The sequence below is a fragment of the Mustela putorius genome, unplaced genomic scaffold, assembly GCF_011764305.1.
Source record: "Mustela putorius furo isolate JIRA1106 unplaced genomic scaffold, ASM1176430v1.1 tig00003845_pilon_pilon_pilon, whole genome shotgun sequence".
In the NCBI taxonomy this organism is placed as follows: Eukaryota; Metazoa; Chordata; class Mammalia; order Carnivora; family Mustelidae; genus Mustela; species Mustela putorius.
Window position 1 is genome coordinate 4,936,654 of NW_025421998.1, and position 16,596 is coordinate 4,953,249.

The window sequence follows — 16,596 nt, forward strand, 5'->3', positions numbered from 1 at the left end:
TCATTCATTCATTCTTCCTTCACCTGGTGTTTTTATTGTGCCAGTGTTCTGAATCAGAACTGTGGGAGGCTGTGTACACAGTAGCAGAACAAAGCAGACATTGGCCTTACGTTGCATGGTATTTGCCATCTGTTGAGGAGGGCAGATGATAGGCAAGTTTGCCTTTTTTTTTTCCTTAAGCCAAATATATATAGCTATAGAATGTGTTAAAGGCCACAAAGGACAAGATCAGAGTTCAGCGATAAAGACGAAAGAATATCAAGGATTTCATTTGGATATTAAGTTTTGAGGCCACAAGGGGAGATGTCAAGATGTCAAGGAGGCAGGTGGCTGTAGTGAACAGAGTCTTGAGGAGAGTTTTGCACTGGAGTTTTCCTGGTGGGCAAGGGTTATTATGTGTAGGAGAGGTATTCTAACCTTTAGAGATCCTTCCCAGTGCCAGTACCTTTGGGATTGAGTCCCAGGGGCATTTGGAGGCCCCCCCAGACAACTGGGTCTGCATGAAATTTTCATAGACATGACAGAAGGTTCTATGTCCTGTCGAGAGCCACTGAAAGTCTCAGAAAACTGTTTTCGGCTTTCTTATATATGGATGTGGTTCATGTGGGCAGTGGGATAATAGAACCACTACAGGGCAGTGACAATTTCTGTGGGCACTCTGCTGCCGTAGTAGAGTTGACCCTCTTTAGACTTCATGTCCTCAGGGACACTGGGAATAAAGGGCAATCCCTAGAATGTTCTTCCCATTTTTCCTCCAGACAGAGAGACCAGGGGCTTTCCCACATAAAGGTCCCTTGGGGAATGGGATGATGGGCCGCAGGGGCACGGTCTTTGGAATGACATATGTTTGAGAGTCCTTTGTGAGACTGAGTTAGCAAACCAGGGGAGAAGATCCACCAAAGTCTTCCAAACAAGAGTTCTGTGAGGTGGTATCAGGATTTAGAGGCCAACGCTCAGGAACATGGAGTCGAGAACAGGAACATGAAGGGAGAGACAGCTGGTGGAGGAGGAATGGCGCTTGCACGCTCGGCTGGGCTTCCACATCTTCCCTGCGAAATGGTGCGGACAGTTCCGCTCCGTTTTTCGAAACCCCAGTCAGTGAAGACACTGTGAACACCCCCAGGTTTTGACAATAGCCTTTACTGCAGTGATGGGCTACCTATACTGAGAGGTTGAGTCACAGTGCATTTCTCTGTTCGATCTTATTTTGCATATCTTTGTAGAGGCCCAAACGTTTCCCTTTTCAAAAATATACCCACCAAAAGGACAAATTTATTATATTGTTGCCTGAAAATATTCAAGTAATGATGAAGATCTGGGTTCACATTATTATCATCAGAGAGGGGAAAAATTGGGAGATTTATTCCCTAACTTACCTGTTGGTAATTCATACTTTGTTTCCCACATTTTTCTAGGGAGAAAATCCATTACATTCGGACTGAGGGTAATCACGGGCTTGAAAAGTTGTCCTGTGATGCAGATCTAGTCATTTTGCTGAGGTAAGGGGCTAATCCTGAAACGCTTCTAGAAAGGCTGCTCTGGGCAGTCTTCCTCCACTACAGCTATGACTGAAACACTCACCGTTTGTTTTAGAGGATTCTACTGGCTGCAACTAAAGTAGGGCCTCCACCCTTGTACCTGCTGTCCATTGCCGCCTTTACATTTACAACTGGGGTGTCAAGAACTGTATATAGTACTTGAAAGAGACAATTATTTCAGGATTAATTAGGGTTTAAAATAATGCTGAGAATATTTGCATGCCGGCATCGGCCTACCTAAGTGAACCTAAGTGCTTTTGTTGTTGCCTTGTGAGAACCGTAACCACTGTTACCGCAGTTCATGAATATTCTCTCATGGACAGAAAACTAACTTTTTTTCTTTCTTCTTCTTCCTTCTCCTCTGCTTCTTCTTATTTCTCTTCTTCTTTTTTACTTTGCAGTCTCTTTGAAGAAGAGATTATGTCCTACGTCCCACTGCAGGCTGCCTTCCTCCCCGGGTACAGCTTCTCTCCCCGCTGTTCACCCTGTTCCTCACCTCAGAACTCCCCAGGTAACTTGAGCGTAACTTGAGCATCTGGCATTCTGTCTTATGTCAGTGGTGACCCGTGTTTCCCCCAGATGGAGGTAGGAGAAGGACAGTTGTGTATGAGCTCTCTCTCTCTCTTCCTCCCTCTCAATTTTCTGATTGAAAGCACACTGCCAAGATTGGGTGTTGAAATTTGCTGCCCGTTTTTGTAATACTGCGTTCTACATTTTTTTGAAGATTTAATTTATTTATTTGACAGAGAGAGAGATCACAAGTATGCAGAGAGGCAGACAGAGAGAGAGAGAGAGGGGGAGAAGTAGGCTCCCCCCTGAGCTGAGAGCCTGATGTGGGGCTCAATCCCAGGACTCTGAGATTATGACCTGAGCTGAAGGCAGAGGCTTAACCCACTGAGCCACCCAGGAGCCCCTATGTTCTACATTTTTAAATAATTGGAAAATCTTTTTTACAAAAACAGTATTTCATGACATGTGAAAATACTGTGAAATTCAAATCTCAGTGTCTGTAAATAGAATGTTATTGAACCCCAGCCACACCTGTTTACTTGTGTGTTTTCTGTAGCAACTTTCACACTATAACGGCGTAGAGGAGTAATAACAATGAGACCAGATGGCTGCAAAAGCTTAAAATATTTACTATCTGGCCCCTCACAGGAAAAGGTCTGCTGACCCTGCTCTAAATTGCTTTTGTACCCTGGAGGCATTTAGAAGGGAAGAACTGTTTCCAAAACATTCTGCCTTATGACTCAGAATGTTACTAGATACCAATTTTGGTAACTTTTTGCTAAGGAGTTGCTCAGTGATATGGTTACTAGGGGCCACCATAATGTTCCCTATGAAGACGTTGAAGACTTTTCTTACATGTACAATTGTTCCCCAGCTGTTTTCTTCTATGTATTAGGATTAATTTACTCATGAAATAGAAATTCTTTATAGGTATCTTCCATTCCAAATAAGGAAATGAATACTGAACTCTTTAGTGACAAAGGGTTCATCAAATCTAATCAAAATGATTAGTTACTAAGTAAAATCTATACTCCCAAATGGGATCCAGATATTGGAGAGTTTTTCCTCAGTTACTTGGTTTATTATACCACCTTGGTCAGAGTCTTGGTGGTAAACCCAAATTTCTTTTTATAGCTTAAAAAGTAAAGGGATTTAGTTATAAAAACGTAGTAGGTAGATGACTCGGTGATGGGCATTAAGGAGGGCACGTGATCTGATGAGCACTAGTGTTATACGCAACTAATGAATCATTGAACACTACATCAAAAACTAATGATGTATAAAACCGAATGGTAAGAAATCAGAGAGGCAGACAAGCCATGAGAGACTATAGACTCCAGGAAACAAACTGAGGGTTTGAGAAGGGAGAAGGGTGGGGGGATTGGGTAGCTGGCTGATGGGTTTCAAGAAAGGCACATGTTGCGAAGAGCACTGGGTATTCTATGCAACTCATTGAACGCTGTCAAAAACTAATGATCTACTATATGTTGCCTAACTGAACACAATAAAAAAAAACTAATGATGTAATACTGTATATTGGCTAATTAAACTTAATTTAAAAAGGAAGGAAAGAATGAAGGAAGGAGAAAAATAATAAAATAAAAATCTAGTAAGTTCATATCTCACAGCTTCTAGAGTCTGTCCAAGCTTAGTTTTTGAAGCCACTGGAGAAAGTCACAAGAGAGATATTTTAGCAGTGTGTTTCGTCCCTCCAAAGGGATGTCTCACTCGGCATTACTTGGAACTGCTGAAGGTCTCTAAAATGAATATATTAGTTTGGCTCCTCCAAGTCATGTCCTGAGAATTATCTCTTAGAGGTAGTTTTATTAATTGCTAGAATCTGTTTCTAAGTCAGTATCTCCTCATTGTCGTCTCCTCCAAACCAGTGCACCAAAGGCTTAGTTAAGGACATACAGTGTAATTGAGATGCCGTGGGCCGGGAAAGGAGGATGAGGAGCTTTGCCTGAGCCAACATCAGGACAGCCAAATGTTTCTGGTGCACACAGGATGACTTACTTTTGGGGAGCAGAGCCTTCCACTTAGGGACAACTGTGGGTCTCCACCATGATCTTTCATTTTGTCATAGATGTTGTCCTAGCCTGATAAAGCATCTGCACTTTGGTTCAAACAGTTGAAAGTAGAGTATGATTTTAACATCTTGACATGGGGAAGATATAATAGTACAAATAGAAAAATAAAAGAGAATAAAGAGTTATTTGCTAAATGATAATTATTTGCATAACTTTTATAAAAGGCATTACTAATACCATGAATGCAAACAATCTTCCAATTCATTTTAATTTTTAATTCTCCTAGCTCTGACCATAGGGTCCTAGATTATGTAATCCAAATGTTTTGGTGTTAAATTTTACAATTCCCATATTTTTAGACCTTCATGAAATTTAACTCGGTGCTACCTGCATTCTACTGGGCAGAAAATGCTACTTGCACCTAAAGACTTGTATTCTAGTTGAACCTGTAGCCTGAAACCTGTCATTTCACTTAGGATAGCTTTTTTCAAGTGGTGGCTGTTGGTTCCCTTACGCCTCAGGTGCTGTGGAGGCACAAAGGTGAGGCTAGGGCCCTTCACACTTCCTTGATTATACTACTCAGCTGTCTCTCCCCACCACCCCAGTTGCTGTCATCTCCCAGCCTTTCTGTCATTCTCAAAGACTGCGGTACCTGTCTCATAATCCCCCTCTCCTTCTCAAGTGCTTCCATCATCCTGAATGACTTCAGCATACACAAGGACACCCATTCATTTCCCTGAGCTCCTGGTTTCTGGAATTTCTGGTCTGCAATGACCTTCCCCCCGGTGCAACCACTCGTTCCCACAGTCATCTTCCCACCCCTGTCGTTATCTCTAAAATCACTGATTCAAGCATCTTACTCCCATCCAACATGCTTGTTCAACTACTCTCCCCATTACTGTCCCTTGTCCTCATCAGGACCTTAGTTCATGCATGTCTCTCCTTTCCTTTCTGTTCTTCCCTTACCCAGCATAGATTCCACAGTTCATTTTCTTTGTAACATCTGTGCCAATGGCCTAAACTCCCCAGTCCTCTCCATTTTGTTTGCAGAACTCTGCCCCTTGATAAACATGCTATCTGCTTCCTCTGCATCTATGCTCAGGACTTCTTGGGCAAATTCATCTGACAGGGCAGACTACAAACTATATGTTAGCCATCTCTCACCTCACCTAGACCTTGAATACCCAAAAGAAAACTCGACCATGTTTCCTAGGTAAACTTCCCTACTGCTGGTTATTTTTTCTTTTTCTTTTTTAGAGAGAGAGTGTGCAGGGGGAGGGGCCCAACACAGGGCTGGATCTCAAAACCCTGGGATCATGACCTCTGAGCCAAAATCAAGAGTCAGACACAACCAACTAAGCCACCCAGGTGCCCCCTACTGAGATTTTGAATGTTTATGCGCCCCTCAAAACTCCAGCTCTCTGTGTCTCTCCTAGCAAATGAAGCCCCTTCTCCCTTCACTGAGAAAACTGAAGCCATTAGGTAGACATTTTCTCAACTGCCTGCTGCCAATCCTACAAGCCTTCCAAGCCTACCCCTCCTTCCACTCCACACTGGCGCATCAGAGGACCTGCCTTCACTAAGGTCACCATGACCTCCAGACACACAGTCCAGTGGGTAATTCTCACATTTAACATTAAGCCACATTTGACATTATTGATTGCTCCCCCTAAGTCACTTCTTCAGTAAGCTTCTGTGACACTACTGTATGCATTTCAACTACTTCTTTGGCCACCTGTGCAGACTCATCCTTCACTTCCTGCCATGTCTAAAACTCAGTCCCAGGTTTCTTCTCTTCTCTCTCTCAAACCATGTCTCTTTCCAATTAGACATTCAAGGGTAGCACCATCAAAGACCAAGCTTATGATCTCCCCCACAGATATGTTCTTCTTTCATTGTCCCCATCTCATGGACTATCGATGCAGTTCCTTCAGTTACAAAACCTAAAGCCCACCTCTCCCTCACTACCTATGTCCAGTTCATTGCCTCCTAAACACACCACAGTCTGTGCTCTCCTCACCTTCACTGACACCACCCTAGTCTAGTTTAGGCTCTCTAAATCCACCCCAGGCCTCTCGTTTTTCTCTCTCCTGCAGAAAGACTAATGTTTTCATAACTCAATTGTCATCATGTCAGTCCTCGTGCAGTGGCTTCCTACTGTGCTTAGTATTAAACAGAATTGTTTAGCAGAATGGACCTTATCCTTTTGATCATCCACCCACCTCGCAAGCCTTGTTTGCATCACTCTGATCCATGTACCCTGAGCCCCACTTTCCATTCTGCCTCAGTACCTTTGTACATGCTGATCTTCTACCTAGACTGCTCTTCTCCTAGCTCTTAGTTAAAGAGAAGCCTTTCCCAACTAATTCAGTCTAATTCATGCTTACTTATTCTTCCCCAGGGAATATTCCCCAGGGAAGCCTTCCCAAACTTGGCCAGAGTGCTCTCTGATATCAAAGAACTGAGTTCCTTTCCTTCCTAGCTAGCAGTCATCTCAACTTGTAATTATATTGTCCTGCCTGTGAGTTTATTGGTATCAGTCTTCTTTAGAATATTAATTCAATACCTGGAATATAGTAGTTATTGAAGGGGCAGGCCATGATTCTGGTCATCTGTAAAACTTGGAGAAGAATGTTATTTTTTCCACTCCTTTTCTCATTAAAAAGTATATAAGGATAACAAAGCATTCACAAAACAGTGATATAAAAACTCTTTTTCTAAATAGAATCAGAAAGTCATTATTATTACTATTACAAATGTTTCCTCTATGATACAAGATAATCTAATATAAAGTCCTCAATGCTCTGGGCCCTACAGGACACCTCTGTTTATTTTAGGGTCAGTATAGTTAGACAAGTACGCCATACACATGTGTTAGTCTGAGTTGCCTCGCTACAGTTATAATCACTTATTATAACATAGAAACTTACAAGAAAAATTTAGACTAGTTTGATATGCTGATTTAGATTATTTAAGTACAGTTAAGCCAACAGATATTCTCACGAAGGTATTGTTAAGAGAAATACAACTTGAGGTGGAGTGGAAGACATAAATGTTTATTGTCATCAGAATTCATTTTTCTCTTTACTATATTACTTCCATTTATTACAAAAGAAACTGAAAGAGTAATGGAAATCAAAGGAAACTTTTTTGAGAGGAAAATAAGACATAGGAATGTGCCTCCGGTTGGCCCTTCTTCTGACATTGCTCCACATATCAGTGATGACCTTCAGACCATGTGCTTCTCTCTGCAGGCTTACAGAGAGCCAGTGCAAGAGCCCCTTCACCCTACCGGAGAGACTTTGAAGCCAAGCTCCGAAATTTCTACCGAAAATTGGAAGCCAAAGGATTTGGTCAGGGTCCAGGGAAAATTAAGTGAGTGTTCCAATGCTTGTTCACCGAATTCGGATGCTAGATGTTCCTATCCTTTTCTCCCCTATACTTTGTGATACTTTTTGGAGATTGGATTCCATGGTGTGGTAACAGTTATGTTCATAGAAAGGAGGAATGTTAAAAAAAAAAAGTTGGGAAGAAAGAAGGAAGTTAAATTGGAAGAGAATCAGGAAGGAAGGAAAGAGAAGAGAAGGAGAGAGAGAAAAAAAAAAACATTTCAGACAAAGGCATATACAAAATTAATGATAGACCTTTACAGAAAACCAAGAATCTTGAACTAAATTTTTAAAATTATGTATTTCCTCTTACTTATTCTTGGAGCAAATTTAATTCATTTGTCAAATTCATACATTCTATAACTTTGTAACAGAGGTCTAAGTGAATAGTTATATTTTTCCCCTCTGGGTTTATTGTGTTCATCTTTAAACACTAAATCTTAACTCAGAAATCCAACTTAAGAGATTCTCTTTGGAATTGTTCAAAAGAATCCTAAAAGTAGGGAAATATGGTGGAGGTCATCCAATTATAAAAATGTACATGTTGTCCTTGTGCTCCCAGTGTTTTGAAAAGAGCGTTAAAATAAATCCATTGCTGAACTCATGTGATCTTCACCAAGTTGGAGAGGCAAGGGGGTGACACCATAAGCTTGGGCGCTCACAACTCATCTAGAGCACTCTCCAACATCAGAGCCCAGAGCCACTACTCACTGCCCACATGGCTTCTTCCCAGGCTCATCATTCGTCGGGACCATTTGTTGGAGGGAACCTTCAATCAGGTGATGGCCTATTCCCGGAAGGAGCTTCAGCGAAACAAACTCTACGTCACCTTTGTTGGAGAGGAGGGGTGAGGCACCAGCAGTTTTATGCAGACACCTCATTCAGTGTGGGCAGGCCAGAGTCACCAGATCTTGGTGACTTTTCTGAAAAAAAGAACAGGATAGCTCTTAGCCTTTGCCCCAAGGTGATTCTGATCATGTCCCTCCAGGAGGTCTTTCTCTCTCCAGGCATTGCCAAACTTTAGAATTATGTTCTTCAAAAGCCCAAGATTATTGGCTTGTGTTAGAGTCTGAGGTTACTTATTTACATTGTGCACAACCAAAAATATAGACTTAAGCTATTGGATCTTTACTTTTTCAGGTTGTGTACACTTTTGAGTATCTGATCAAAAAGCTCTTCCTCCTAGAGTGCACATAAAGAACTACATAGCAAATTTTCCCTAGCATTTCAGTGATTTTGTGAAAAACTATCTCCAACACTGGAAGATAAGCCTACCTAGAAGGGCGTATCACAACAAACTTGGAAGTTTTCTTGGTTCTCACCCATGTACTATCATGGGAAACTCTTTTATGCCTCTCACAGCAAGCTCCTTCTTTCAGATGGGCCAGCTCTGTGTTTTATCCAGTAGGATCATATGATTGAATAAAGGCTAAGAAACACTGCCATAGGAAATTTATTCATGGACATCTAGTAAGAAACATCCCGAAGCTGCTTCCTCACTTTCTACAGCAGACTGTGCTCCCACAGGCATCCACTGTAAGGATCAGAGGCCTCTCTCTGCTTTCCCTACACTGACTGAAGGAACAGACTAGCACCTGGGTAGAAACAGGCCCCTCCCCCAACAAGTAACGAGCTTCTTGGGCCTCTGCTTCCTTTGCAGCCTGGACTACAGTGGTCCTTCGCGAGAGTTCTTCTTCCTTTTGTCTCAGGAGCTATTCAACCCTTACTACGGACTCTTTGAGTACTCTGCAAATGACACCTACACAGTGCAGATCAGCCCCATGTCCGCGTTTGTGGAAAACCATCTTGAATGGTAAGATCTGGAAGGCTCGCTTTCTCAGCTCGAAAGTTCTGGTCTTTCTCAGTCAGACATCAGTAGTACTGACTTGAGCAGCACTATTTCTTGTTTAGAGCAGTGGGCCAGATACTAAGAGGGGTAATGAGAGTGAACAAGAAAGCCCTAGAAAGAAGATTCTGTTAGTTTTCACCCAGAACATGAAAGGAATTACGAAAGACACTGCAGATTTACTATGAACAGCAAATCACTAAAAGAGCCAGTAATTGCCTTCTGAGGAAGCACTGAGGTAAGTAGACGTAGTTGAATGTTGAAATGTTTACCAAATGTTGAAAAGTCTACTAAAATCCTAAGAGTCCCTGGTGGAGGCTCCTTGGAGGTATTCACTGGGTTGGACATGTTCTTGATGGTGGACCAGTGGCTCTAGAACTGTCGATATCAGCTTGTGCCTCTTACCATGAAGCAAGTAAGGCTGCTGGGTCAGGTGCTCTCCGAACATCCTCCCGGCTTGAAAATCCATTATTTCTTTGATTCTCTTTTATGGAGGCATCCATCACCACTTACCAAGATGTATAAGAAGATAACTGTCAGTCAACTGTCTGCCATTCTGTGGTGAGATACCTCAGATGTGGGTATTAGAAGTCTCCAGAAAGTTGCGTGGTACATCTAGGATGCAAGCTTCTTCCTGCTGTGGCACCACCACACCTGATTTGAAAAGTATTCCTACTCTTACTGTAGGAGCTACTGCTGTTAAGAGGAAAATGAGTCCTAGAAACTGATAATATCTTAACGTTGCTCATTTTTGATGTGTTGTGACAGCTGCTGGGGGAGGGAGCTCCTGGGGTGATCCCTGGCCTCCTGGCTTAGAGCCCCAATGCCCATATTTTGATATATAGCATCAGAATAACCCACCTCTGCTAAGACTTATAGCTATTGCACGTGTCCTCTCTCTCCAAAAACCTGTAGCTCTGAAGTTCTTGAGTGGAGCAGCAGTGTATCTGCACTCAGTGTTTGGCCCAAGTGAGGAACCCAAAGTTGCCCATTGTTGTTCCATTTCCTGTTTATCCATAAGTGGATGCTGAAGTCTGTGAGGCAGAAGCACAGAGGCAGGGCAGGTGGAGCGTGCAAGGGGCCACTAAGGGGGTTTGTGACCCTGAGAACTGAAGGCCAGCTCGGACTAAAGTCACATCAGGAGGGGTTCATTCTGACAGTAGAGAGTGCGGTAGCACCCGCGACACAAGAGTACATGCATACATGCGTTATCCTCAGTACGGTCCCTCAAGTATCCCTTTTAAGATGTTAGAAGTAATGACTTACAATCAGCAATCAAGAAAGAAATATTTCCTTCAAATATATGACTGTGCTAAGGTGTTGTGGGGATGTCTTCATTAATTTAGCATTGACGAACCAAACACACACTGTGTGCCAGGGAGATACAGAGGTGAAATGAGGAAGCTCTTTCCCCCACGGAGTGGTAAGAGTGGTGGGGAGCAGCACATGCGTAGACCAACAGCTGTGCTGCAGTGTCTTAAATGCCAGGCTACACATACTTAACACACATGCACACATGTGAATAAGCCTGGGATGCATATATAAGCCTGAGAATTGTATTAAATTGTATTATATAAAATTGTACTACATTGTATTAAATACATGTATTAAAACACATTGTATAAATTACAACTCTCAAAACCACTCGACACAAGGTGGGGTGTGGGGAGTGAAGCCAGTGGATCTTAAAAAAGAGGGGATGACTACACCCAGTCTTAAGAGACTCAGCAGAGGAGGGGAGAGAAGATATGCCCAGAAACCAAATAGGGATTAAGAACTGAAAAGCATGAGAGGGAATGGAGCTTTCCGCAAGCAGTGCAGACATATTAGGAGCAGAGAATGACCTCAGGGTTGAAGTGAGGCTGGGGCAGGAGAGGAAGTTGGTCATAACCTACATGGAGTACACTGTAGTTAGATTTGTGGTTTTGAAAGTAAATCTTGCCGTTGCAGGGAGACACATTTGAGGAGGTAAGACTGGAAAGAGTGAAACCAGCTCTAAAGCAGTTGATGAGTCAAGGGGTTCACACTCAGGCAGAGGTTGTGTCCCAGGAAGGAAGAGACTGGCTTGAAGGGCATCTTGGAGGGAGAAGAGATTGAACTAGTTGGTTCACTGAAGTAATGGAGCCTCAAGGGAAAAAGAGATGCATAGCATATGTCCGGAGTTGCCTGGTTGGATGGGCCGATATTACTGGCTGTGATGGGAGTTACATGAGGTAAACAGTACTCAAAGATTTTATTTATTTAATTGAGAGCTAGATCGAGAGCGAGAGAGAGAGAGAGAGAGAGAGAGCACATGAGCAGAAGGGAGAGGGAGAGATGGTCTGAAGCCTCCCACCAAGTGCAAAGCCGAGCACGGGGCTCAATCTCACCACCACAGGGAGATCATGACCTGAGCTGAAACCAAGAGTCAGATGCTCAACTGACTGAGCCGCCCAGGTGCCCCTCAATGATATTTAGAGGAAAGGTGAGGAATTCACCCTTTGGCCAGTAGTTTGCACTTTCTTCTCTAAGGACAGGTTGATGTGTTGTGTAGCTAGAACTGTGGCCCTGGTGAGCTGGAGAGCAGCCAGGCTAGAAACTGGGATGTGGGAGATTGCAGAGTGGCTGCACTTTGAGAGGAGAAGAAAGAGCCCTCAGAGCTTGTGCAGATGATGAGCAGAGCCAAGGCCCACAAGACAGGGACAGTGTGGGTACACCGGGCATGGGCAGACCCTGAGAAAGCTAAGAAGGAAGAACCCTAGAGCTGAGCTCCTGGGAGGAGCATGACGAGGGAAGGAACGCACTGGTGGGAGCAGAAGGTGCTCACGAGACGCCTGCTGGGGACAGGGGAGGCAGTCTGGAGAGGGAGAGGCAGAGGGGACATGTAGGCAGCAGAATGGGGTCTGCAGGGCTCCGGAGCCTGGGATTTGGTGGACAGAACTGAGGGGATCCAGGAAGTAAGTACATTCAGATGACCAAGGGGGCTGCATTCAGATTGTGGCACGGGGTAAGGAGGGTCAGCGCCATGGTGGCATTTTTGGGACCCAGAGTTTTGAAGGAAACCTTGCAATCAAGCATGTTTTAGTGCAAACACAGAGCAAAGGCACAAACAAAGACTTGCGGCTTGCTACCTGGGAGTGGCCTCCGTTACTTTCCACTGGGGAAGGTGGCTAGCCCGCCGCCCGGCCCCTGCTCTCACACCAGACTCCAGTCCTTCCGCTCACCTCTGGCATGAGCGGCAGCGGACAGCCATGCCGATGTGTAAGTTACACTTTATTACAGTGAGGAAGGGACTGTTACACAGGGATGTTGCAAGCATTTGCGGAGTTCTCTGGGTGAATGCTTTATAAACATCAAAGGCCTAGAAGTAGGTAACCTGGAGGTGCTAACCGCTGCTTTCCAGAGGAAAGCACCTGGGGACTTTGTTCTGCCAAGGTCCCTACTCGTGTTGAGTATATGGGCTATGTAGCCTAGAACAAAACTGCAGGTCGCTTTCTGAGCAGCTCACCATTTCCACGGAGCCCTGGCAGACCAGGCCACTGTAGTGCTGTACACTACAGCGTTATAAGGTGAGCAGGAACTTCCCCTCTGATGCAAGGCAGAAACTCAAAACTTCCAGTCCTCCGCACCCTGGGCCGGTAGAGACATGAGGATGCAGAACGAGCACGGGAGCTGGACAGCACAGGGAGCCTCACAGAGACTTGGACACTTCTCTCATCTGCGCACAGGGGCCTGGGAGCGGGCAGCAAGCTTGTTGGGCGGTCAGAGCCATGGCTGAGAAAACTTGAGCCACTAGGGCACAGCCTGCTTTAGCTTTAGATGGGAAGCCCTGGTGGGCTGTGGGCATCGCAGCGAATATTCCTTCTGGGTGTCTTGCTAGAAGCTTCCCTTGTGCCTAGTAGCAAATAGTTTTACAAAGAAAACTGAGCACCCTGAGGTGCTCCGTCAGCCCGTTGGCAGACATTTTAAAGAGGGTTGCCAAGGAGGGCTCACACTTTGGAGTCACTCTGGGCCTAACACAATGGATGAGCACCGCGTGGGTGCCGAGGCTGCTGCCTGAGCCTTTGTCAGTGTCACTCCTGCAGCTGGGAGAGGATGACACTGTGGAGTTGGTCAGTGAATCCTGAGTTCCCAAACCTCAAAGCAGGTGCCACACCCCCGCCAACAGAATGGGTGGGGCTGTGGCTGATCTTGGGTCTAGGTGCAGGGCTCTCCTTCCTTCCTCACTCCCAGGACGCTTTCTCCCACGATCCACATGGGCTGTCAGGAAGAAGATTCTTGCTGTGACCAATACATCACACACAAGAAAACAGACCAAAAGAGTAGAGGACTCATCCTGGTTGCAGCCTTGATTTTGTAACGCTGGAAATTGTCCCCGATGCAGAACAAGCCTGGGCAGGGGTCTGCCTGGAAGGAGGAGTGACTCCCGCCCCCTGCCCACCTCTTCACTCTACACAACAGAAATGAACAGAAAACTCATCAGGTTTACAGGATTCCAACATCACCCAGGATTGAAACCTTGCTCAGGTGTGGCTGGAGGAGGCATCCTTGCACTGGTCTTTTTTCTTTCTTTTTTTCTCTTTTTTTTTTTTCTGGTCTTTATCTGTCATTGGCCTTCTTCTGTGTCCCGTACCCTGATTTATGTGATTCTCCCTTGAAAATACCTTCATTGGAGCAGAGACGGGTTTGTTTTATTTTTACTCTAGCACATGCCCGCCAATTTGAGGTGTTAAAATAACATGTCTTTGAGGATTGGCTGGATAACTGAGTGTTGTTCCACAAGCCACACCAGTCACTTCCTTGTACCAAGGCCATTAAAATAGAGGGCTCCTACCTTCCATGTACAATTAGTTGCTCAAAGGTGACCCTTTGTTACCATCTGTGATTTTAAAGCCCTTACAGTGTCGGCAATAAATGCACATATCCCTGGGAGCTTTGTACTCTGCTGTTACTGATGGAGAGCCTCCAACTCTTCTCACAGTGCACTAGGCCTCTCTATCAGCTGCTTCCAGGCCAGCTTCCCCCCAGAGATGGGCAGAAGAGCCTTCCTTGCTCACTCCCATTTGACTGCAGCTGCCTGAAATTCTCTGGCCCCTGCTTGCTAGTGTGTGGGCTTCACATATGCTGGGAAACAGCCAGTGAAATCAGAAGCCTGTACCGTGGGGCATATGGATTCTACCCACTTCCCTTTGTTTCTACTCAAATGTTGAGAGATCCCAGTATGAATGAATATAGTGTACACACATTAAGGAAACTGAAAAAAAATCTGATTGGGGGGGAGTGTGTCATAGGCCTAAAAGGACTTCTTGTAATTGCTGTTTCTTTACTTATTTGTCCAATGACTTTACAAAGTGAGAAGGACCCTGTCAGAATCAGCAGTGATAGCACTCCTGACAAGTAAGAGAGAGATCCTTCCATAAAAGCTGCAGTCACAGGAGCTTGCAGCCCTGCCGGACATGAGTCAGGCAGCAGTGGGCTGGGAAAGAGCATCTCGACACTCTTCTCCCATCCTCCAGCCCCACTGGCCAAACCACCCATAAACCAGAGGGCAAGGGATCTCCAGACATCGCAGCCCATAGCAACCTGTCCCCAAGGTTACTGTGCAAGGCAAAGAATGGTGGGAAACCCATGGAGGTGAAAGGCCAGGATCAAAAATAACTAGAAGAGCCTCTAGAGCTTGGACTTTCAATCCATCCACTAGAAATATTACCATTTGCTAGACTCCGTGTGTCTGTCATATGTGTCTTTGACTACAGAAGCCTCCAAGTCCTATTCTAAAGTCTACATCTTCATTCTTTTCCATTTGCATATTAATGAGGTATTCATATGCTGACCTTTTAATTCTTTTAATTGCTATTTTAGACTGATTTTATGGCCCTGGAAATACAGGAGCTAATACAAAGCTAAATAATAAAACATCCATTGAAAGCTTGCCAACCATGCCAGGCACTGTTCTAGATACTTTTGTGTAACAATATTATAATCCAGATACTGAGTAGATGAAGGTGCTGGTACAGATGAAGACAATAAGGTACAGATGTAGCCAGTGTCTCAGAGACAGTCACCAACCAAGTAGAAACGGGAACCCAGGCAACCTGGCTCTAGCATCAGGCTCCAGACCACTTACTAGGGCAAAGGCAGGTATTTAAATGGACAGATTACAATACAATATGATAATTGCTATATATACCATGTTATGCCCTTACCACATTGTATGGTAATGAGTATTAGGTACAAGAGCCTTAAGAATGAGCGTGAGAGTATTATATTGTTGGAGGCTTAGATTTATTCTATTTTTAAAAAGATTTTTATTTATATGCTCATTTGAGAGAGAGAGAGGGAGCAGGTGGAGGAGCAGAGGGAGAGGAAGAAACAGACCTGCCCTCCTGAGCAGGGAATGATCCCAGGACCCTAGGATAGTGACCTGAGCAGAGGGTAGATGCTTAACCAACTGAGTCACCCAAGTGCCTGGGTTATTCCATTTTTTTAAAAACTGGTGTGAACATTTAAATAAGTATCCTTTATATTAAAAAAAAAAAAAAAGAAGAAGAAGAATGGCTGGGATCTTGGGGCACCTGGGTGTCTTGGTCATTTAGCCTCTGCCCTGAGCTCAGGTCATGATCCCAGGATCTTGGGATCAAGCCCCACCTTGGGCTCCCTGCTTGGCCAGGAGCCTGCTTCTCCCTCTGCCCCTCCCCCTGCTTGTGCATGCTCTCCCTCTCTCTCTCTCTCTGTGTCAAATAAATAAATAAATAAATGTGTGGGGAAAAGGGACATCCAGATAGAGGTCCCAACATTCCCAGCAGGGTGGAGGCGTGAATACACATGTCCGTTTTGTGCGGCTACAAAACAGAGATAAAGAGGCTCTAAAGGCGTCCCCTTATTAGAAGGAAAGGGCATCTGATGGCATTCCAGGGATTTTGGATTTTATCATGAAGATGACAGTGTGATATCTTTAGAGGAATGTCTTGATCAAATCTGTATTTTCAAAAGTCAACTCTGGTTATAAGTAGTTGAATTGGAGTGGACAATGGCGGTGTCATTTAAGAGGCTGTTGAAACCGTCCTTTCAAAAAAAAAATAGGGCAAAAGCAGTGGGAATGGACTTATTTCAGAAGGAGAATGAGCAAATGAGCAAAGCTTGGTGATGAATCATAGAGATAGAGAGTTAATTTAAGTATATGAAATTTTCCACTTGCTATAAAGTGATATATAAGAAAATACCAAGTAAAAACTTCTTATGTATTCTGAATGAAGGTGACAAAACTGTAAATGTGCAAAGCTCTAAATGTATTTTTATGTCTA

At 44.2% G+C, this 16,596-nt stretch overlaps 1 protein-coding gene across 2 annotated transcripts in view; it reads left to right on the forward strand.

Annotated features, from left to right (window-relative positions):
• HECW1 (HECT, C2 and WW domain containing E3 ubiquitin protein ligase 1) overlaps window positions 1-16,596 on the forward strand; it is a 452,340-nt gene that overhangs the window by 393,873 nt on the left and 41,871 nt on the right. For both annotated transcript variants that reach the window (XM_004739366.3, XM_045089534.1), the window contains 5 exons: window positions 1,416-1,499; window positions 1,940-2,049; window positions 7,333-7,453; window positions 8,201-8,314; window positions 9,128-9,280. In XM_004739366.3, the coding sequence (XP_004739423.1) occupies window positions 1,416-1,499; window positions 1,940-2,049; window positions 7,333-7,453; window positions 8,201-8,314; window positions 9,128-9,280 (582 nt within the window). The remainder of the gene's footprint in view (window positions 1-1,415; window positions 1,500-1,939; window positions 2,050-7,332; window positions 7,454-8,200; window positions 8,315-9,127; window positions 9,281-16,596) is intronic.